General features: G+C 37.2%; 1 protein-coding gene across 12 annotated transcripts in view; it reads left to right on the top strand.

The window, feature by feature from the left end:
- The window catches only part of BMPR1B (bone morphogenetic protein receptor type 1B), a 422185-nt gene that overhangs the window by 382547 nt on the left and 15076 nt on the right, over positions 1–24562 (top strand). For 7 of the 12 annotated variants that reach the window (XM_019463883.2, XM_019463892.2, XM_019463901.2 and 4 more), the window contains 6 exons: positions 1622–1724; positions 2500–2602; positions 12275–12371; positions 13470–13608; positions 17765–17957; positions 18762–19059. In XM_019463883.2, coding sequence (XP_019319428.1) covers positions 1622–1724; positions 2500–2602; positions 12275–12371; positions 13470–13608; positions 17765–17957; positions 18762–19059 — 933 coding nt within the window. The remainder of the gene's footprint in view (positions 1–1621; positions 1725–2499; positions 2603–12274; positions 12372–13469; positions 13609–17764; positions 17958–18761; positions 19060–24562) is intronic. The other 5 variants (XM_019463930.2, XM_019463957.2, XM_019463943.2 and 2 more) reach the window with 1 other exon arrangement.

Genomic DNA, 24562 nt, shown 5'->3' with positions numbered 1-24562 from the left:
AAAAAAATCATCTGGGTATTGTTTGCTCATATTGCTTACATTTCTAAGGGACAGCTCTTTTATTTATTGCCTTCAGTGATTACATGCTTTAGATTTTCATAGCAATTTCAGCAAATTGGCTAAAAAGCCCCAAAGAATTGAGAGCAAGGGTTGTTCAGAGGCAGAGTCTGTATTCCACAATAATTTTCATGCATTTGACCTTAGTCAAACAAAGAGATTTACCATCGGCCCTTCCTAGCCATTCATTAGTATATTTGAACTTTGCTGTTCTAGTTCTTATAAACTGAAGTATTTTGGATCACGAGGGTTATAAACCAAGTAAACAGTTCTAAGGGTGTTGATGATAACTGAAGGGCTAATGTACGGCAGAATGCTGCTACCACTAATATAGAATAGACAAATCCACAAATCATGGCTAATGCTGTTCTCAGAACATTCTTCCTGTGACCTTTCAGGACTACACTGCCATATCTGTCTTGGGCGCTGAGCAAGCATATGTATGAGAAAAAGATGGAGTTATAGTTTAGTACTTCATTTCTTAAAACACGCAATAGTGGTTGATGACATATATTAGGAGTCACCCTAACTTGTGAAGACAGTAAAGTCTGTTTGTAAATAGTTCTGTATATAATAGTTCTTGTTTTTCAGATTTGGTCCCAGGAGAGGATAGTGGAAAACGTGTGGGGATTTACCAAGAGGTCCTTGATGCAAGGCCTGATTCTGTTACTGTTTGTTCTGCAACCTTGTACAAGTTTATTAAACTCTCTACCTTTAATTTCTCATCTGTAAATAGAAATAGTATTATTTTCCATTGTTGTTGAGAGGATTGCATGAGGTAGAATAAGTGAATGTTGCCTTTAATGTAGAAAACCATGCAGAAATTTAGTTTTTGTTTCTTTGGTTTCCATGATCTTGTTAACAGCCCTTCTTTCTGTTGTCCACCCTCACCGTACCCCCGATCTAAGCCCCACCTGCTTACAACAAAGCCTGATGTTTCTCATGACAGATCAGTCCCAAAGCAGAGGGACCCAGTGGCACAGTCTCAATCACCTTGGTTATGTTGTGCTGATCCCAGCTTCTACCTGTCTTTCTTTTGGTGCCTTAGTGAGAGACAAGTTTGTTTCATTTGGAGCAAATAGAACCAACATAAATGTTCACCTGCGTGGGGTCAAACCTCTGCCTTGCCTCTCACTGTCTGTAAGGCCTTTGAGAAATTGCTCAAGCTCTCTGAGCCTCAGTTCCTTCATATAGAAGGTGAGAAAAATAGTTGTGTTTTTGGATTTGTGCAGGCGATGGAGGACCAAAATGAGTGTGTAGTAATTGGGGTATATGGTTACTAATAGTATATGTTATATGGCAAGTTTATTTCCTTCTTTCTCACAAGTTTCTAGACAGAGAAGATATTACCAAATGTTTTATGATTATTAAATCCAGTTTCATAAAAGAAAGTTTTGGAATTTTCTTAACAGGTTGTAACTTGTAATGATCATTGACTTTCTCCTTGTGTGTAGTAAAACAAATGATTAACATGTTCCTTTCCTTTTCCCCTAGACACACACACACACACACACACACACACACACACACACACACACACTTACTTTGCCTGTTTGGTCTTCAGCACAGATGGATATTGTTTCACAATGATAGAAGAAGATGATTCTGGGATGCCTGTGGTCACTTCTGGATGCCTAGGACTAGAAGGCTCAGATTTTCAGTGCCGGGTAAGGAAGATCACATGCTTCTGCCTTGTAACTTTCATTGCTAGCTTTCAAACAGTTAGGTTTCAAGCTATATAAAAGAATTGTTTTTCTTGCCCACCCTGGTTTTAGTAAGTTGGAAAATAATCTGAAAATTGTCTCATTGGGCCAATCCTCCTTTCGTTTCAGAAGCAAGTATTATTTTTATTTTTGCTGTTAGCTTCTTGCTTAATGACTCTTTAGATCATCCTGCTCAGATTCCAGTTTAGTTAATTGCATTAATGCAAGCCATCTTCCTCAGTTTATAACTATGCACCCTGGTTATTACAAATGCAGTAGTAGTTTTGTTGAAATGCAAAAGCCGCAGTAAGATAATATATGGAAATTTGAGAGAAATTTTCTAATATAAAAAAACATTTTCAGAATGTTTCAGGAAAATTATCAGAATTTTAAGTGAATTCCCTGAATGGTGTTAGTGTCTCAAGTTTTAGATTATGTGACTTTGAGGGGGTGCCTGGGTGGCTCAGTTGGTTAAGCGTCTGACTCTTGATTTCGGCTCAGGTCACGATCTCACAGTTTGTGGGTTCGAGCCCTGTTTCAGGCTCTGTGCTGACAGTGTGGAGCCTGCTTGGTATTCTCTGTCTTCCTCTCTCTCTGCCCCTCCCCTGCTCGAGCTGTCTGTCTCTGTCTGTCTCTCTCTCTTTCTCTCCAAATAAATAAATAAGCTAAAAAAATTTTAGATTATGTGACTTTGAAATTTAGGGGAACCCCACTCATAGCTGTTTGGGCTCAACTTTAGGACACCCCCATTCCTCATCAGAGAAGATCCATTGAGTGCTGCACAGAGCGGAACGAGTGTAACAAAGACCTGCACCCTACGCTGCCTCCACTGAAGAGTAGAGGTAAGGAGAAGAAAGCTTTGGGGCTGGAAGAGCTTTAGCCACAAAGATAATAAAGACGAGAATTACTCTGCCTTTCCTAAATTAGTGTACCTGATCATTTTCCACTGCTGGGGCAGGGGACCAAGGCAAGATGACGTAATTCAAAGACATGGGCAAGTAGTTCTTGGAAAAGTAGTCGTATGGGGCTTCATGCTTGAGAATCTCGTTTCTTTCACTTGTCACCACTTCCCTGTGAAATCTAGGGGTTCCAGAGCTTGCAGTGTGTTTTAGAAGCATAGAGGAGGGAGACAGGGTTCTATGCCTACCTTGAAGTGTTAATCAGAAGTTATATTTCACTCGAAAACTGCCATTAGGCTAACATGCATTAAAAAAAATAAAAGATTGAATTGGATTATTTGCTGGAAAATTTCCTTTTATCTGTACTAGAGCAGCTAGTTTTTAGCCAAATCATATATCAATATATTGATAGAATGGAGGAGATATCTAGAAAATTTAATTTCAAAACTTCCACATTTAAGTGTCGCTCGTTGCAAAAGACAAATACTGCAGCTGGAAGGGCTTTTTGTTAAAAACTGCTCCCATGTTTCCTTTCTCCTCTTTACTCTCACCACAAAATAGATAATTGGAATTGTCACCGTGTCCTAAAGCCTAAGTCTTATATCAGTGGTTTAAAATGATTTCTCATGATTGATTTTACTTCTTGAGAAAATCTTCCTAACAAAATATACTGACATTTCATGGCTTTGATGATAACATTTTATAACGCTTGTTTCTGCTAAAGCCTAGAAAGCTTTAAAGGATTATTCATAATCATTCACATAAAACATTCACAGACAGATTTTTTATATAGATTGCCAGTCAACATGCTAGGTGTTAGGGATACAGAAATGGATGAAGAAAATTCTTGCTCTCAAGACGTGCACACTGGCCTGTGAGAGAGAAATATGTAAATAATTAAATTGTATTCAGTCAGGAATGTTTTAGTGGAGTCAGATTGTAAAGTGTATTAAGGACACAAACAAGTGAGTGGTTTACTGTGGGGTGGGAGGATGTCAAAAGACCTTCATAGAAGTGACACTTGAACAAGACTGTAAGGATGCATAGGAGATCACTGGATGGATAAGACAGGAATAAAAATTTTAAAAATATTATAATGGCTAACATGAGCCAGGCATGTTCAGTATCACATCATTTAACCCATTTGAGTCCCACAACAATCCTATGAGGTACTTAGACTTACTCCTTGTGTAAAGATAAGGACATTGCAGCACAGAGGGGTCACCTAACTTTCCCAAGGTTGCACCGCCTGTTAGGAGCAGTGACTAAATAGAGGCAGTAGTAAACACAGAGTTTTTGTTTGTAAGGCTTGAGAAGCATTTGCAAAATGCAGGCATAGCAAACAATGTGGTTGGTTGGAGAAAATCTCATAATTAAGTTTTCTAAAGCTTTGTTATTGAAAATAGGTCTGTAGATCAGCTCATCAGTGTCCGTCAGAACTCATTACGCGTGTGGAATCTCTGACCCCACCCCAGACTACAAAATGTATTTTTAAACAATATTCCTCAAATGATTTGTATGCACATTAAAGTTTGGGTAATACTTTTGGTAGAAAAAACACCGCTTGTGTCTCAGCATGCCTTTGACAACACCTTCAAAGAGAAGTCTGCTGATATCAAATTGTGGTCAAGTTCTAAATGTTTGCTTTCTGGTTTTTGTAGCTATTTCCTTGTGAACCAGTTGCAGAAAGTTGGCAGTCTATAGACAACATTTTGAATAGCCCTGGTATAGCGGCTTATGTACTGGGGACAAGGGAGGGAGGAGGGTGAGAAATGGCTGGAAATGAAGGCAGTGGTGCTAGAATTCAGAATCTCTTCCCCCAAGGAGGAAAGGCTTTTCACATGCAAGTGGAAGCAATGTGTCTTAGAACTTGCAATAAGTTTAGGAAAATTCCAACCCTTCTATTGCTGAAAGGGCTGCAGTGCATGTATCGTCCTGTAGATGGAGCCAGATTCTAGTTAGCACTAGGCAGATGAGGGAATTTTCTCTGAGGAGGCTGAGACTTTTAAAATAGTGGAATAAATCTCTGGAGAACTGAGTGAAACGGCTTTGAGTAGAAAGGCAGCAGCATTGAGAAGACAAATCCTTGTTTTAGAGCAGAATGGGAAAGAGGATTCAGGAATGGTTGGTGCATAATACTGAAAATTATGTAAAGTGATAGGCTTGTGTGGAGTTTATTGCTTGAAATTTGAGGATCCCCGGTAGTACCTAGGTGAGTTCTGGGCAGATTCCATCTTACCCTTCTGGTGCAGTCATTCTGGGGTCTAGTAAAAGTCACTGTAGGTAGTGGTCTGAGAGCACTAGCATTTGTAACATAGCTATGCCATAGAGCTGCTGCCTTTTTTTTTTTTTTTTTTTTTTTTTTTTTAACCTCCACCATACACTGGCCATGGCCAGTGGTTTAAAAGAAGAGTGGGATGGGACAGGTTCTGAGTGGACACATCCCCCGGGTCCTGGAGACTCATTGCTTAATGGGAAGGGTCATGGTTGGAGGGAGCCAGAGTAGGACCCTTGAAAGCTCAGAGCCCAGGCTGATTTTCTGGCCTAAGAGCCATGGGAATCATCCTCATGATTGTAATATTTGCTAATGAGAATGGAACACTTACTTTGGCTCTTTTCTAAGTACTTTACATATACATAACTACTGAATCCATATATAGTAGATTTATTATAAATCTTTATGTCAAATTGCTAGAAAGCAGAGGCTATGTTATCAAAAGACTAGAAGGCTAAAATATCGAGCTGACCATTTTCGTTGTTGTTGTTCTTGCTTCTTATATAACTGCTCTTCCAAAAAAGTTAAATGATTAACCTCATCGCAAAAGACCTGTATTACTGGGTGCTACATAATAACAAGCTTAGGCAAGGTTCTGTTATTAGAGATTAGAGAAGTACTGAGCATAGGGGTAAAAACCTACAAATAAATTGTCCTTACTAAAAACAAACAAGAAAATCTTTCCTACCTATTCAGAGGTTTCTCAGGCTCTTTTTTTTTAAACTTAGATACATTCAGCAGGATATTAGAGATACACAATCCCATGCAATAATATTTATCAATGTTTATTTATGTCCTCGAAATTTTATTTGTCATCTTCTCTTTCAAAAAGGAAGATGAAGGACAGCCAGAATACAGCTAAATTCTTTAATGAATGCTGGGTTTCCTTTTGCTTTGTTTATTCGCTTTCAGCCCCAGAAAAGCAGAACACCCCAGGATAACATTCTTTCTCTGGAAGGAGGAAATATGGGAAGTAACTAGATCAAATGCAGCACCTGTATCATAAACACTAAAATATGATCTGGGAAGCCCAGTAACACTGCAGCTGGTGCTAAGGGTAGGAAGAGATGTCTGTTTTGATGGAGAGGCTTAAAGGGAGAGGTCGTGGTGCCCTGCTGTCTGGCTCCCTGTCTGCAGAATTGGTGATCAGGGCACCAGGATGCTGAGAGGAATGATGTGTGTCCAGACTCACAGCATCAGATGGTTTGACCAAGATATTGGGAGTAAAATGCTCTCTTGCAATTGTGTGAAGGCAGGAGAAATTGATGAGGTTTTTTACCCTTACTCCAAATTACTTACTATAGTTACTTATTTTTTAATTCCTTTAAATGAGCACTTAAAGAAGTGAATGGTGTTGAAATGAGCAGAAGCTGTTCCTTTTTTAAATGGGATCCTTTAATTTTGCTTCTATAAAATCAAAGTTATATAATTTTTTGAAATAGATATGTTCATGTGTCTAAATATAGTAATTCCTCATATATACTACATGTATACTTCATAGAAGATGTCTCAGAAATAACATTCTGTTTTGACATATGGTAATCTCAATGTAGTTTAAGTCAAATTATACTACACAATTTTCAGAGTTAAAATGTATCGTATTTCTTTTCTTAGTTAAAAAATATATTCTGAGAAGTTTACAGATTTGTTTTAAAATGCTATTGCTGGGGCACCTGGGTGGCTCAGTTTGTTAAGTGTCAGCTTCAACTTAAGTCATGATCTCATGGTTCCTGGGTCCTGCATCAGGCTCTGTGCTGACAGCTCAGAACCTGGAACCTGCTTCAGATTCTGTGTCTTCCTCTCTCTCTGTCCTCCTCTACTTACACTCTGTCTCCCTCTCTCTCTCTGTCAAAAATAAATAAACATTGAAAAAAAAACTTAAAAAAAAGCTATTGCATAGGTTAGATACTGCCAATTACAAATCAAAGTCTGTAGGTAACAGATATTTAACCAATGGAACATCTCCTTTGTTCTCCACATCACAGATAGATTGAATATATAATAGTGTCAAGAATGCAAAGATGAGTTTCAGAATTTTCCTTCTAATACATATATTATGCCCATGGCAGTATGATCCAATGCATGAGTCTGAGCTAAATTTCTTGCTAGGGAGTAGCTCTAACATCTCTCGATGTGTTCAGCTCCTAACTGTTTCTAGGTAGCTTTGTATATGAGACAGATGAAAGGAATTTAGAAATAATTAGTCCTTTTCTTTCTCATTGAACACAGTAATCTGGATATAAAAATGATGTCTTCAGAATCTAAAATACAGAGAATAAACTGGGGGTTGCTACAGGGGGAGGGAGTTGGGAGGGTGGACAGAATAGCTGACCAAGATTAAGAGGCACAAACTTCCAGCTATGAAATATATAAGTCAGGGGCATGAAAAGTACAGCGTGGGAAATTTAGTCAATAATGCTGTAATAATGTGTGGTGTGCATGGTAATACACCTGTCCTTGTAAGCATAGCTTAATATATAGAACTGCTACATCACTATGTTGTACACCTGAAACTACTGGAACATTGCATGTCAACTGTACTTAAATTAAAAAAAAATAATAAAATTACCATTAACAAAAATCTGTCTTAACCTGTTGTGCTACCAAGAAGTGTAATTGTAACTATTTTTATTCAGGAAAATAACTAGTAAATTATATCTTTGTCGTTATAGTCCATTTATTTCTAAATGTTACTATAAGAGAGAATCCCAATGTGAGATGTAAGTAAGATACTTTTGCAGTATCCCTTGTTGACCAAAATCCTCTGAAAAAATATACTTTTCAGGCGCTTCGTGCTCTATGAATAGAAAGCTGTCTTTAATTTATCCATGATTATAATTTTGAGAGCCCCAGCAGAGATATCTTTGGGCAGTCTTATTTCCAAGATCTTTCCTAGCGACCTGGTTTTTTCTTCTATGTCTTATTGCAATTAGGAACCATCCTTTGGACTTAAAAAAAAAAAAAAAAAAAAAGGTCTTGCTGTTTTAAACAGTTGCAAACTGCTTACTTATCAGAGAAAAAACAAGCAGTGACAGAATGCTATTTTGTTAAGAAACCACTGGTGATTCTTACTTGCTTCTAAGAGTGAACCAGACTTCCCTGGAGGGTTCTCCGTTCTACTTCCTTGAGCAGTTGAAGTGACAGCACAGGTAAAACTCTGCTGCCCTAGAGAGAACTGTGTGCTCTGTTCCTTTCCTGATAGGAATCTGGAAGTGTTCGCTTTCCAAGACCCTGGCAGTGACTTGAATGTTTACATTGTTAATGCTCTGAGCACAGGTAATGGCAGATTCAAACATGACCAGCATGACCAACAGAAACAAAAGGTTTATTGATAAGGATCACCTGTTCGTGACAGAAGACAAGGAGGCTGCAGGGGATGGGGTTATTGGGGCAAAGAAAAGGAAAATGGGAGTAATGCTAGCCTTAGAAAGAAAGCACTTGATGGTTAAGGAAAAAATCCCTTAGATCCTTTCTAGTCTCATTGCTCTCATAAATCAGAAATCTAATAAGATGGGTAATAAATACAATGTTCTTACAGTTCAGAGTGTACTCTGCATTTGCATGGAAAGCAAAAGGCAGCGAGGCTGAGTTTCAGTACAATTAATCACTGGAATGAAAAAGTGTTCTGTGTGCATATACTGATAATACATTGTGCTTAAGTAGTTGGTTCTTCTCGTTTTAATTGAGTATCAGGCATTCTCTTGGTTTTCTGCAAGCTCAGGCTTTTTGCTCTTGTTATCCGTAAAATTGGAAACACATTTTAAACTAACTTTCCAGGGACAGTGTTTGCATGTATATGTACCATGGCATTTGTACCTCTGCGTATGTATAAACACAGTGAATTGTGCTCTCACTGGAGTAGTGTTGTGCTCACCTTGGGTTTATTGTTGACTTTGCCCGTAACCTGGTGGAGGGAAATTTGCTACGCAATTCATTTTGTAAAAACCTTGGCCTCTTTGATTTGAAAAGTCCTCAAGTTGTTTTCAAGATTTCCTAAGCACCACTTGCCAGACAGTGCATGTGCTGCTTTGTATAATTTCTGCTGGTGTTAAAGCCTAAATGGCTTTTTGGACCTGTCCTGCAGTGTGGGTCAGGTTCCTGAACATCTTACTCTCTGGACCATTGGCAGTGTCTCTGAAGTTGTAAATACAAAACTGCATTTCTTTAATGGTCTCTTATTTAGTCTTTTCAGATGCAGACTGCTTCCATTAATATTTTATAAGTAGTGTAGATCATGAATAATTGTTCAGCGTATTTTAGGCTGATGACAAGATTATCAGCCTAGTATGAAGACCTGTGGATTATAGTTTATAACAAAAATCCAAATATTTCAAAGTAAGATTTATTTTCAATTTCTGTATTCATGTTAATTTCCTCATTTTGACAATTTTGTTACCATTTTGTAAGACCTTGTCCTTGTCCTTAGGAAGTGCATTCTGAAGTGTTTATGGGTAGGGCATTATGTCTGTAACTTTAGATGATCTTTGCATTATACATACATATGAGTAAATAAACATAAATATGAATACAAATATATATACATATTTATATATACATATTATGTATATATATGCATATATATGTGTGTATATGTATATGTGTATATATATATATATATACACATATATATATATAAAGATGGACACACAGACACCCATACTGAGAGAGCAAAACAATTATAAAACAGGTATGGTAAAATTTTAAAAATGGGAAATCTCTGTGAAGAACATATTCGACTTCTTTGTCCTTACAGGTTTTATATAAGACTGAAATTACTTCAAAATAATTAAAACATATGGTCACACTGATGGTGAAATATAAAGCTTTGTAATATTTTTTAAAGGACATTTTGACAATGTATTTGCAAAGCCTTGAAATATATATTGGTTGAATTAATAACTCTACTTCTGGGAATCTAGATTAAAGAAATCACCATTGACATCTGTCATGATGTACTTGTAAGAGTGTTCACAGGGTTTTGTGTATTTCAGCAAAGGTGTATTAGAGCAAAATCTTTATGGTCTTCTAAATATACAACATCAGAAGATTGACTTCGTCAAAAAATTTTTTTCTTTTAAGATTTTTTTAAAGTTTATTTATTTTTCAGACACACAGAGAGAGACAGAGCACAAACAGGGAGGGGGGGGCAGAGGGAGAGGGAGACAGAGAGTCTGAAGCAGGCTCCTGGCTGAGCTGTCAGCACAGAGCCCGACGCGGGGCTTGAACCCACAAGTTGTGAGATCATGACCTGAGCTAAAGTCGGACGCTTAACTGACTGAGCCACCCAGGTGCCCCAGAAGACTGACTTTCTAATCAGGATGTGCCTGCATATATACCATGCAGTGTTTAAAACTTATGTGGAGAAAATTTTTATTGTTTTTGAAAATATTCACAGTATTATTAATGAAAACAATCTAGTTCTGAAGCAACAGTGTTTTGTTTTGTTTTTCTCCAATTTTTCTCTATGGTAAAATACACCATAGAATTTACCATTGTAACTGCTTTTCAGTATACAATCCAGTGGTACTAAATATTTTTGTAATGTTGTACAACTATCAACCTCATCCATCTCCATAGCTCTGTTCATCTTGTAAAACTGAAACTCTGTACGTATTAAACATCAGCTTCCCCCAGCTCCTGGCAACCACCACCATTCTACTCTTTCTCTTTATGATTTTGACTCCTCTAAGTATCTCGTAGAAGTGGAATCATACACAATGTTTGTCTTTAAGTTACTGGCTTATTTCACTTGGTATAATGTCCTTACGAGTCAGCAAATTGTAGCATATATCGTAACACAATAAGGTCGAATAATGTTCCGTGTATGTAAGCATGTACCACAGTTTGCTCATCTTTTCACCTGTCAGTGGACAGTTGGGTTTCTTCCACATTTTAGCTATTGTGAATAATGCTGCCACGGACAAGGGTGTATATAATGCCTTCTTGTGAAATAGTTTGCTCATAAGCTTTTTTTTCTATTCATTGAAATGATACTGCAAAAGCATGTGTTAAATGCTAATAGTAATTTTCCTAAGTAGTGAGATGATGGCGATTTTAGTTATTTCATTAGTTGGTGCTTTTTAGTTTTTATTCATGGACTATGTAATATTTTTAAGTGAAAAAAAAATGTTACATTGGGTGAGATAGGGTCCCCAGGCAAAACATTTAGGTAGCCATACAGTTAAAAGTATAGAGTGCAGTTGGAAAACCTCTTGTTCATAGCAACCAAAGTCATAAATTACAATAATACCCTTAAAAATTAAATAAAAGTAATCACTCTCTCAAGGGAGTATGGTCCCCATAGTAAGAACACTGCTAATTCTGTTACTACATAAGTGCACCTGGTTTTAGGTCAGTTTTCTCAAAATATGTTTCAGAGACTACTTGCATATAAATCATCTGGGATGATTGTAAAAAAATAAAATACTTGGAACAAAAATCTCTGAGGTTACAGTCAGTAAATATGCATTTGTATAAAGCTTTCCAAGTTTAAGAAATCATGCTGTAAGTAAATCTGATTTGTCAAGAACTGCAGTTAAAACAACATGAATAATATTTAATAATTTGTTCTATAAAAGGATCACACAATAATTCTTTGAGTAGAACATACCCATTATTTTAAAATATGATGCAATTTATGGAAAATTTAGCAATGTGGTTTTGAAAGGCATCTTTGTTTGAAGTGGTGCACATCATATCTTCTGTATTTGGCAACTTTTGAGGAATCCTGTTCCCTTGTATCCATCATAAGATGACCGTGTGTTTCATGTACAAAGAATATAGACCAGTTTTTTTATCCAAATTCATGATATGGAACACTCCAGAAATCACACGAGAAAAGCCTGTAAACCCATCAGCTGGATCTGAAATAAAGTTGAACTACCTACTTCTATTTTGGGGGTATTGATCCATTTACATTCATTCATACTCTATACTTCTATTCTGTGTCAAGCCTATTCCTTCCAGAGAGGAGGAAATTCACGCTCTTGAAATAAATGCCTAGGTGAACAATGATTCACAGTAGTTGAACTTATTTAATTTGGAATACGTATATATATATATATATATATATATATATATATGTATGTATTTACTATACAATTATATATCTATATATATTAATATATACAAATATACAAACATATTAATACAAATACAGATATATATTAATACACACGTATATATTTACAATATACAGTATTCTTATCAATTGGCAGATTAAAAGGATCTTTTATATCTTGTATATGGGGCTTAGCAAACGCTTTTAGGAAAGAGTTGCTTCCTAATTTTTAAGTAAAAAATATTCTCCATATTATGGCTCTCTTTCTTTTTAATTTCAGATTTTGTTGATGGACCTATACACCACAAGGCCTTACTTATATCTGTAACTGTCTGTAGTTTGCTATTGGTCCTTATTATTTTATTCTGTTACTTCAGGTAAGTTTCTGACATGTGGATGTAGAATTCTGAGTTTGAAATATGATCCTCATACGACTGTTCCACCTGTTATTTTTCGCCGTAGCTTTCTTTGACCGAATTAAATCTTAGATTTCCCTGATACTATCAGTTACTTTTGAAAATATTTGTCCTAATGAAGCTGTTAATAGATACCTTCTCATTTCTGTTTCAGACATCAAAGCCACCCAGATAAATTTCACCCTTAGGGAATTTAGGATAGTTAGGGAATTCAGGAGCTACTTGTTACTAAGGTTTGATCATAAGTGAAGAAATGGCCATGTTGAACCTAGAATCATTCTAGTAATTCCTTATTTCCCAAGTTAACAATTTTCCCTTAATACTGAAAAATTTTAAACCACATTTTTATTAGTGATTCAGCTAAAATAAGCTCAGTTATTAAAGTTAAGTGAGAGTTACTTTTTGTTCACTAAGAACTTATTTTCTACTTTGTGAGATATCAAGGACCTTTAAATTTTTATCATTTGCTTTTTGTAACACTCATTTATGATACTGTTCTGCAAATAGGAGTTGATTCAAGTAAATTCATTTCTAATTGGAGGCATAATTATTGACAAGATGTTTCTAAAGTTTAAATTTCTTTCATTTGTCTGTATTATTGCTTTATACATTATCTTAGATGAAGTAGTTTTCTGTTATGTCTTTTGTAAACCCCAAATTTTCAGCTTTAATTAGGGACCTTAAGGGGAGAAATTTTAGGCAATGAGTAGTGGAACCATAGAAAAATATTGAACCCCTGCTGGGAAATAGGCAGTTGAATGGAGAAGAAGAATTATAGATGGTTGAGACCAAGTAAAAACATGTAGCTTACTTAAAAAATAGGTTAGCAAAATAATTATGATTTATATTTTGAAAATCATAACTAAGGGTAATAAATAGTAAACATGTATCTTGTATTGGTAAAGAAGTACTAGCATTTATCATGTAAGGATAATAAATACTAAAATTTATCTTCTCTTGTGCTAAAATGAAATCTGCTGTGATGACTGTTTTGTTTGCAGTGTTTTACCCATCATTGCAATTCAGTATCTTAAATTATCTTCCTCTGTGCATCTTTAGGTATAAAAGACAAGAAACCAGGCCTCGGTACAGCATTGGGTTAGAACAGGACGAAACGTACATTCCTCCTGGAGAATCCCTGAGAGACTTAATTGAGCAGTCTCAAAGCTCAGGAAGTGGATCAGGCCTCCCTCTGCTGGTATGAGAAGAACATATCCTGAATTTAAAGGAAATGTCTTCTGAGAGGAAATGTCAATAAGTACGGGGTTTCATTTTACTGAAACAGATAGGGTAGTGGACAAAGAGAAGCTCTACACTATCAGTTAGACATCAGATCTCAGATGAAGGGCTTTCTGATAACATTTTGACATATTGGGGGTAAGGTGATTGTTTTTCAGTGTAAGTGTATGGTTACAATCCAGACCCTTAGACATTCTGATAAGGAGCAGATTAGAAAACATTTAAGTATGGAGCCATCTTCCCTCTGCTTTCAGTAAGGATAGTGTTACTGAACTTTGGCCTGGCTTTTGAAGGCAAAAGTATTACAACGAACTGGGATCTGAGTACTTCTCCAGGGGAAGAAGACTGCATTTCAGCTGGAGGGCTTATGTTTCAGGATGAAGTCCTGGCTTTTCCATTCATGAGAGGTATAATTTTCTGATAGTCAACATCGCCAAACTTGAAGAAAACATACAGTGAATCCAAGGCATTTGTTTTAATGAGAAAACATTTGATTCCTTTATAGACCATGCAAAAAAGATTGTTGGGATAGAAAATAACAATTATATATATATATATAACAATTATATATATAATATATATATATAATATATAATATATATATAAATATATATTTATTTATATAATATAATATATAATATATATTTATATATTATATATATATTATATAATATATATAATATATAATATATATAAATATATATATATATATATTTAACAAACTCTTAAGATTGATTTACCTAATCTTTATTGTCTGGTTCTGACTTTGGATATCATATTTACTTGATTGTTTTCATGACCTCTTATTGTAGTACTAAAAGTTTTTTTTAATCTCAAGTCAAGAATTATAACTTTTTTGAGATATAAAAGCTATATGTACTTAATGTATAAAAGTATATATTTCATGTATACGATTTGAAGAGTTTGGGGATAAGTATACATCTGTGAAACCATAACCCTAATTTATGCCATGAGCCTATTCATCATCTCCAAAAGTTTTCTCCTGCCCTCTTGTTATTTTGTTCTTGTTATTTTGTCTTGTTTATTTGTTGTTATTTTTTTTAATGTAAGAACATATAATGTAAGAACTACTCTCTCTTAGCAAATTAAATTTTTTTTTAATGTTTATTTATTTTTGAGAAGAAAGAGTGCAAGCACAAGTAGAGGAAGAGAAGAGAGAGAGACACACACAGAATCTGAAGCAGGCTCCAGGCTCTGAGCTGTCTGCACAGAGCCCAATGCGGGGCTCGAACCCAAAAACCATGAGATCATGATCTGAGGCTAAGTCAGATCATGGCTTAACTGACTGAGCCAGCCAGGCACCCTCTTAGCAAATTTTTAAGAATACAATACACTACTGTTAATTGTAGGCATTGTGCTGTGCAACAGATCTCCAGGGCTTACTTATTTTGCATAACTGAAACACTTTTCTCTTTGATTAATATGTCCTCTGCAGGTAATAGACCAGACAGAAGATAACTTGTGAGGTAGTCATTATGACCAAACTGATACTACTTAGGATGTAAATATTTATTTTACTGTAGAGGTTTTTATATTATCAAATTTACTGTTTTTTTAATTGTTAGAATTTAATATGTAGCAGATACGGTTCTTATATTTTAAAATCTGTACATTATAATTTTTTAAAAGAAAAGTACAAATATGAAAATCCCCATCAGTATTAATGAATCAGATGTTTATGCTCTTGGAACTGAAACCTATTTGTTTTCCAGTGTTTTCCTCCTTAGAAGTTATAATAAATCTCAAAACTAAAGTACATTTTAAATTTCTGAGTATAATTTAGTGACACTTTTTATCTTTGAGATAAGTTCCTATTCTTTCAAGCATTGCCAATTCCATTAGTACATTCATTAAATTACGAGAAGCTATATTATTGTTAGAAAAGAAGTGCATGCAAAACTGTTTATGTCAGAAAATGTTCTGTAGATTTCCATACACAGTGCTCTGTAACATCTGTAAATTAAATACAAAATTTCTGTAATAAATGTGGGAAGTGTCCTCCCTAGTCAGTAATTTAACTATTTGCGGATTTGTCTCTCAGCTGCTTAGTGCCCTTGGTGCCGCTGTTCCCCCATTTAGAAGTGGAAATACATTGAACATTTCCTTGAATAGCATGTTTGAACTCTTCTGGAGAGTTCCTTATTTACTTCAGGCTGAGTGGCTTAATTGCATGTCAGCAATGCTTTAATTTTTCAATCCTTCGTTTAGAAAACAGCATTAAAAAACAGATTTTATCTTTTTTCCTAAAAGCTTCTAGTCTGATATGGGTGCTGTTAATGCCTCTGGCAATGGTTAGCATGACCTCTTGAATTAATAAAATCATCCATGATGCAAAAACAGAACCGACCCTAGTTGGTAGACATCTCTGGTAGGCATAATGCCCCCCAAAATGTCCTAATCCCTGGAATCTGTTATTTTACGTGGCAAAGGGGACTTAAGGTTGCTAATCAGCTCACCTTGAGATGAGATTATTCTGGATTATCTGGGTGGACTCAGTTGTATTGGTCCTTAAAAGTGTAAACGTATAAAGAAACATTTCAACTTTACTTGATTCAAAGCACATTTCTGCTAAGAATTCATTCCAGTTTTCTGGTCAGATCTTGTGAGAGTTTTGTGTTAGGTTCTTTATATATGCCTCCCAAATTATGTAAATTATCATCAATACTTAGCCATTTCAGTGCATGGAGTTCTTACAGTATTTTCATGTGAGTACAGATGGGCCGCAGATCATATGTAAAGAGACATTTAACCCTTAGACCACTTTCCTCTCATATTGTCTTTCTCTTTGTTTCTACTGCTCTCTCTAGTTCTTTAGAGCTCTCTTCAAGCTTAACTTCCTCTCCAGATCTAACCTGCTCTTTTTCTTCTACCTGTCCATTTTACATTTTCGACTGTGACAATTAACGGTTCCACTTCAGAGTGTAATTTTCAACAATTATTTGCTGCTTCCTTCTTTTTCATTTGTCTTCTGTTTCTTTACATATTTCATACAGTGTTCCGTGGCATTGTATGTCTGAAAATTCCTGTATCTGAAATCTGAAGGGGTTCAATCTACTTGGGTTGTTTTTCTTGACTCTTATTTATAGTGGCTGTTTCTTTTGGTTTTAAGGAATTTATTCTGTGGGATCTTCTTTTCCTGTCTCCCTTCCTTCTCCCCCTTCATTTTCTTTCTTCCCTACCCGCCTCGTCTTGGGAATTTCCTGTATTTCTTTGCGAGGCCAATAATTCATTATAGTTTTTTATTTCTTACATCTTACCACGATCGAGTTGTATGGTGGCAAGTGTTCCTTCAAGGTATCTAATAGCTGGCTGTAGTGGTGGGATGAAAAATATTCTGCAAGTGATTTTCTCTGGAGAGTATTTCTGTTTGTTCTTGCTGGGAGCCATGGGGTGCTACCAACCTCAGGCAAATTTAGTGTCACTCAGTGGTCCCAGCTTAATGCCAAAGCCCTAGGTTCAGTTTCTCTACTTTTAAAGGGGTCAGAGTTTAGATTCCAGATCGCAGTGCTCATGTTATTCTTCACCCAGACAGCAGCTTGGCTTTTGTATGTGCTAATGGTTACTGTTCCCTGCTCTGGTCTCAGCTCTTCCCTCCCTCCTCCTCCCCACCCTCCTCCCTCTACCCTGACCTTCTTACTTGGAGATTTCCTTTATTTCTTTGTGTCCAACAATGCATTGCAATTGTGTTTCATTGTAATTTATCCAAGATCAAGTGTATGGTGGGTGAGTCCTTTCAGAGTGTCCAGTATCCCGCTACAGTAGTGGGAGTGAAAAGTGTTTTTATTCTGCTAGTGACGGTGAACCATTCAGGTTTTTTTCCTCTATGAGAATGATAATAGGTAGAATGAAATATTTAATAATGTAGAAGCAATAATTCAAAAATTCAGAATCCATAATCAATCTCAAAAACATTTAAAAGGGGACAGTATAAAATAATAAATAAATATAAATAATGTGTCTATGTAAAGAAAAACTACTGGCTAAATATATTTTGCATGCAGTAATTGTTTCTTCTCTGGAGGAGGAAAAAAAAAAAGATTAAACAAATCTGTAGTGCTGCGAATACACTAACAGTGTGTTTTGGGATTTAACAGGTCCAAAGGACTATAGCTAAGCAGATTCAGATGGTGAAACAGATTGGAAAAGGTCGCTATGGGGAAGTTTGGATGGGAAAGTGGCGTGGCGAAAAGGTAGCTGTGAAAGTGTTCTTCACCACGGAGGAGGCCAGCTGGTTCCGAGAGACAGAAATATATCAGACAGTGTTGATGAGGCATGAAAACATTTTGGGTGAGTCGGTACAGCGGTATTCAGTGTTTCCTAGATTTCCTCTATTTTCTGTTAACATCTGCCTATTAACTCATCTGTCTAGACCTGTGATGAAATATATAGACATTTTCTTCTTGGCCTGAGCCCAAGAACGTCATAAGTTTCTACTGGGAGACCTCACAGGAGGAATGACTAAGCCACTTCTGTGAATGAATAGTGGGCTGGAAATGGAATACTCTCCAATAATTTTTTCTTCAGGGACAGGAAATGCAAATGTAATACCAGAATTTCTTAGGGTTTCTTAGGGATTTGAAGGAGCACATGTTTAAATGTTGTGAAAAGTTAGAGAAGTTTTATCTGTAGGGTGTGTGTGTGTGTGTGTGTGTGTGTGTGTGCGTATCCAGAGTTTATATTGAGAATTGATTTTTAAAACATTTTCTCAAGTTAGAAGTAATGTACCTGCATCATCCAAGTTGGAAAGAGTATAAGCTAATATGGAGTGTAAGCCCTGACTCCAGACCTGTTTTGTAAACCGTGGCTTATGTATACTATTTACTGTAATATAATAACGTAAATATCAAAGACTGACTAGAAAGGGCTCATGTTTTCAGGTACAAACGCTTAATGTTCCTCTACCTCTACTGTTTTGATGGCCTCTGGTTGGTATTCATAATTTAATACTGTCATAGGCATAACCATAAAGCTGAACGAAATACTAAACAAAGACACCTCTGTGACAAGGAATGGTATTTGGGAATATGAATTATTCTTGATAGTATTCAGAAAACACTTGGCTTCAAACCTTTTTGTCTTTCTTCCTTTTAGGGTTCATTGCTGCAGATATCAAAGGGACAGGGTCTTGGACCCAGTTGTACCTAATTACAGACTATCATGAAAACGGTTCCCTCTATGACTATCTGAAGTCCACCACTCTAGATACAAAATCAATGCTGAAGTTAGCCTATTCTGCTGTCAGTGGCTTATGTCATTTACACACTGAAATCTTTAGTACCCAAGGCAAACCGGCAATCGCCCACCGAGATCTGAAAAGTAAGAACATCCTGGTGAAGAAAAACGGAACGTGCTGTATAGCTGACCTGGGCCTGGCCGTCAAATTTATTAGGTTAGTATTAAAGTGAATGAATACACTTTTTATGATTCTCTTCTATCCCTTTTTTATAGATTGTACATTCTGGCATTTGGTGCTGCTAGGAAATTTAGAGGAGGAACCTTCTTAATTTTGATGTTTCTTTGGAGAGAAAAAGTAGAAACATTAATTTGAAGAAACACGTATTTGTGTCCTGTTGTTTCTGTGCTCCTCGGTGACCTGGCTTCTAGACAGTGTTTACATTAGGTTTGTAGCTGTCATGAAGCTCTTTAGAAAAGAGTACCTAATGTCTGGGATGATTTGGTGAGCATTCTGCATACGTTTGTAGGTAGGAAAAGGTTTTAGTAAAGATCTACATGTTATGTGGTGATAAAGGCCGTGGTTTTTTTTTATCTTATGCAAGAAAGATTGTTTGCATAGCTATGCCATGAGAAATGTTAGAAACTAACAAAGCACGGTCAGCGTTCAGCACTACTGTACCATGACTTAAAGTGACTAACACATAAACCAACATGTGTCATAACACAGTGGTTTCAGACCGCTGGGGCTCCTTGGAGTGACAGCAGCAGCTTGTACAGAGTGGGGAGGAAGAGTACACAGTAAGTGGGGCTCTATTTTGCCCCTAATTAGTGCAGCCCCTTTTATCTTGCAGATGATTTAGTTAGAAGAAATGATTCCTTTGCTTTGAATACAAAACAGAATGAGTTTGCAAACTGCTGGCGTAGAGGGGTCATCATAGAACTAACTACCCTTTTAAAAACTTAATCTAGGTTTAGCCTTTATTAATTCGTTGGATCCTCTCATGGATTTTTTTTTCCCCCAAAGAAGACTTGATAGAATATGGAGAAGGGCACAGTGGAAAAGCCATGGAGATGATGAAATTTTTGGACAATAAAACTCATGAGAAAAGACTAATAGATTGGTATTTTTGTAAAGACTGAGGTGTGACTTAATAATAGGCCCCCAATACAGGAAGGTCTCCACCATTTAGAGGATGGTATTGAAGTTCTCACCTTTAAAATCAAAGCAGGAGGAAATTAAGAACCTCCTGACAACATGAAAAAAATCCCTTCTCTCTTCTGAATTCTTTTTTCTAATCTACAGCCTTTTTTAAGTCTCCTCTACCAAATCAATCAGTCAATCAATCAATCAATCCTATGATGCTTCTCAAATTCCCGGCCTCTCTTCGGTCCTCCCCTGTTAAATTTCTTGAGTTCCATAGAGTAATCTGCTTGCAGAATCCAGTAATTCACAATGTCTTGTGTGATTTTGTGTCTTCTCCCTTCTCTCCTGAGCTCCTGTTTTAAGGGGTACCATTGATCTTTGTCACCAGAAGCCTTTCTTATTGTCATTCCACTGTCCACAGTGTGCAAACCTTTCTTCCTGCTATTTTCTTGATGTGCCTTTATTCCACATTCATTTTCTTTGTCTGTGGGTTCTGTTCTTGGTCTGTCTCTTACATATTTCCCTACTGCTAGATTTCCTGCTGATACCTGCTTTCCTTTCTAGTTCTCAGTTGTGGTTGATCCATTCTAAAATGTGTGGTGCCTGACATTTCCTTTGTTCCTTCAGTTTTTGGTTTGCTCAGTTGAATGGATTCTCTCTCCATGATATTCCCACTAGGACTGAATCCCGTTTGGGTCTTCTACCATTTTTCTAGATTCTGGAGTGAAGCACTTTGTAGTTTTTGTAGTCTTTGTCTTTCCTATTTTTCCATTTTTTTTCCCCTACATGCTGCTGCCAGATTTATTTTCTTGAAACATAATTTTGGACAGCATAATAATTTCATGGTTTCCTATAGCTTTGGGTTCAACTGTAGTATATATTCTGAATGCTTCATTCTTTCTCACACCTTCAGGTGTTTTAACATGTTTTTATCTTTACCTGAGTGCCCAGTATCTCCTCTTTTGTTTGCATAACTACTACTTATCTTTGCAGTTTATTTCTTTGGGACACCTTTTATTATTCCCTTTTAAGTCTGACTTTTAGTTAGTCTTCTGCCCTCCGTGTGACCCTGTGCACGCTGTCATGACATTTCTCATACTCTTGTGCAATACTCATGGACTGCTTGTCTGTTATTCCCAATGAAGACTAAGCTCCATGAAGGTAGATAACATGTTTTTTTTCCTCAAATTTACATCCCTCCTGCCTTTCCTTGGTGCCCATTACACAGGTGCTCCTCCCAAATTTTGTATTAATGGACAGATACACAATCCCTTGTGAACTACAGGTTGAAGAAAAAAAGCATCTGTTCTTAGCTCCAGAGGTCCTACACACTCTGGATTAAATCTACTTTCCTGGTTGTTTTTTTTTTTTTTAATGTTTATTTATTTTTGAGAGAGAGAGAGAGAGAGAGATAGAATGGGGGAGGGACAAAGGGAGAGGGGGGTAGAGGATCTGAAATGGGCTCTGTGCTATCAGTATGGAGCCTGATGTGGGTCTTGAACTCATGAACCATGAGATCATAACCTGAGCCAAAGTCGGATGCTCAACCCAATGAGCCACCCGGGTGCCCCTACCTTCCTTGTTTTACGTCCTACAAACCCTCCAGTTTGTATGTGTGCTTTTGCAAAACTGATGTATTTGTTTTCTCCATATGTACTGCATGTTTACTGTGCCTTGCATAGTTTCCAGTCTGAAATGCCCCTGCTTCTTCGTGTACCTTAATCCGGTCTCAGAGCTGCCTTTAAGTCACTTTACCCATCCTCTAGCTAGGAATAATGACATCATCTTTTCTACTCCCTGGTAATTTCCCAGCCCTTGTCTGCCTGATAGTATAAGTATATTAGTACCTGCCTCATCTTGCCTATTTGTCACTGGGCATCTTGAGAGCAGGATCCGTGCCAGATTCATTAATGTATTTCCCATTTGACATGACATAGTGAATTATTTGTTATAGGTATTCCAACATTGTTTTGAAGCAATACATCTTGGCAATATCAGAGTAATTGAGGACTTTTCTTCTCTAAAGATCTTAAAATAGTCAAGAAAAGCGAGTGTTATATTTCTGAAACTCAGCTCTGCTAATATAAGGAGAATAAACTAAATGATCTTTCAAATTTCATGTGAACCCTGATTCCAGGAAGCAGAGGGGAGTGCTTTAAGGGATAATTCAGAGCTCTGTTTGGCATATATTGACTTGTTCATCAAGAGAGGAAGGCTTGAGGACACTGGCTCAGCTGTGAAACCGTGGCTGTTGGAGGCACAAATCTCATGGCTAGAGCAGTTGTGGGCCCATTTACTTTTCTGGACCTCAGTTTCCTTCCATTAAATGGAGGCTGCATTTGATAATTTCAGAGGTCCTTTTCACATTTTATTTTCTGTGTTTCAAAGGAACTTTGCTTTTCTCAATTTTTGAGCTTTACTTTTAAACCTTGTTTTATATATTTCTTTGGTTTCTGGTCTTTTCCTGATTTTCCTATTTTGGGGGCACGTGCACACACAGAGATCGTTAGAGATCTTATTACAAGTGGGGTCAAAGGTAACCCAGTGTGGAGTTCTCAGACTTCATAAGTGAACTTCCTGTGAGAATTTAATATTTACCATGGTCTCTACATGGTAAGTGTTCTCTCAGGCTTTTAAGTAATTTCTGGGAGGTTCCCAAGGAAGTTGAGAGCCACAGAGAGAGTGGACTATGCTTCAGAGATTTCCTGCTCGTATGATTTTTTTTAGGCTGTCTTCATTTTTTTTTTCATGCACTCTCTTGAAAATGACGTAAGTGCTGATGTATTTCTTGCCCAACAGAGACTTAATCCAGGTGATGCTGAAGCAGACATCATCGTAACCCCAAATCTCTCTTGGGAGGACAAAACAATGACATGTGAAATCCCTTAAAGGAACTTATCAATCTTTTCACTTTTTACTTTGGAGGATCAAGCAACCCCACTGGTCCTTCAGTGTCAGAATAATATATTTTCTTAGGGGAAAAAAAATCCTGGTTTGGAACTTCTCTGCTATTAAATTTTAAATAGAAAAACTACAATGGAGATCGGTCTGTAACACGGATCTCCCAGCTGATATTTGTCAACTTGTCCAAATGCAAAGGAGGTGGAGTGACCCAGCCCAGGGGGCACTGCATTTCCTCTGCGTCCTTCTGATGCCATTAGCACTAACCCTGCCTCTGGTTTGTGTACTTAGTGGTATATTTAAAAAGTGCCATGCCTAAATGACTCGTCGGAGTCCGAGAACTCCGCTGATTAGTGGCAGAATCCCTGCTCTCTGTCAGGGTTTTGCAGCCATGTCCACCCTCTTTTGAAGGGTTTTTAGCTTGAAAGTTCTGTTGCTCAGAAATCCTGAGATGTCTCAGGATTTAATTGTAGAAGCATTGAGTCTTTTTGAAAGTGCAGCAGAAAACTGTCCTCATTGGTTAGCATCTGACTGGGCAGAGTTCAGCGTGGCCGGCCAGCACCACTGTTACCTACCAGATGCTGTAGGAAACACCCAGGGATGTGCACAGTCCCTTCCTCTGAAGGCTCAGGAGGGTCTTTCATGCGTTGGGAGGCTGCTTCTGTCTTCCTACCAGGAGGTTCTGGAGGCTCTACTATGTTTCCCGAGTGGTTAATTTCAGATGTCATTTGCAAGCCTCAAGCAAACCATTGGCTTCCCTTACAAGTCTTATGCCTCCTGCCCTTCTTTCATTGTTCTTGGAAGTTCAGTTCTTCTTGTTTATTTATTGTTTTGGAGTAGTTTATTTTCTTTTTCTTTTTTCTTTTGAATTCAGATCCAAGTTAGTTAACATATAGTACAATAATGATTTCAGGAGTAGCCTTTAGTGATTCATCACTTACATGCAACACGCAGTGCTCATCCCCACAAGTGCCCTCCTTCATGCCCATCACCCATCTAGCCCATCTTCCCCCACCGCCCCCCCCCAGCAACCCTCAGTTTGTTCTCTGTATTTAAGAGTCTCTTATGGTTTGCCTCTCTCTCTGTTTTTATCTTATTTTTGCTTCCCTTCCCTTTTGTTCATCTGTTTTGTTTCCTGAATTCCACATATGAGTGAAGTCCTACGGTATTTATCTTTCTCTGGCTGACTTATTTCACTTAGCATTATACACTCTAGTTCCATCCATGTTTTGCAAATGGCAAGATTTCATTCTTTTTTGATCACTGAATTCTTATTTTTTAAACCCCTTTTTAGATTATTAAAGGTATGCGATGTTTGCTTCTCTTCCTTCCCTATTACCTTTTTATCTCCCTTCTCCCTCTCTCCTTCTTTCATCTCTCTGTTTTAGACACCAGCAACACCCAGCAGAAGACCACCTGCGTGTGACCAAAGGCTTCATGAGCCACAGCCACCTGGTTGGAGCTAACATCTTGATTCCCCAAGCTGGTTTCTCATGGCCACAGTGGGATCTTCATGTCTTTCGTGCACCTCTCCCTTCAGCCGATGGTACAGGGGGAATGTGCACTGTGCCGAACCTGTGGCTTTTTCCTTTACGCAACTCTTCTTGCAAGAATTCCTGCTATGTGTTTATAATTGGGAGGTTTAATGAACCTGAAAAATAGTTAACCCAAA

This window comes from Panthera pardus, unplaced genomic scaffold (assembly GCF_024362965.1).
Source record: "Panthera pardus isolate Hobbes unplaced genomic scaffold, ASM2436296v1 HiC_scaffold_13, whole genome shotgun sequence".
Taxonomy (NCBI): domain Eukaryota; kingdom Metazoa; phylum Chordata; class Mammalia; order Carnivora; family Felidae; genus Panthera; species Panthera pardus.
The sequence above is the reverse complement of the archived record's forward strand: the minus strand, read 5'-3'. Positions and strand labels throughout refer to the sequence as shown.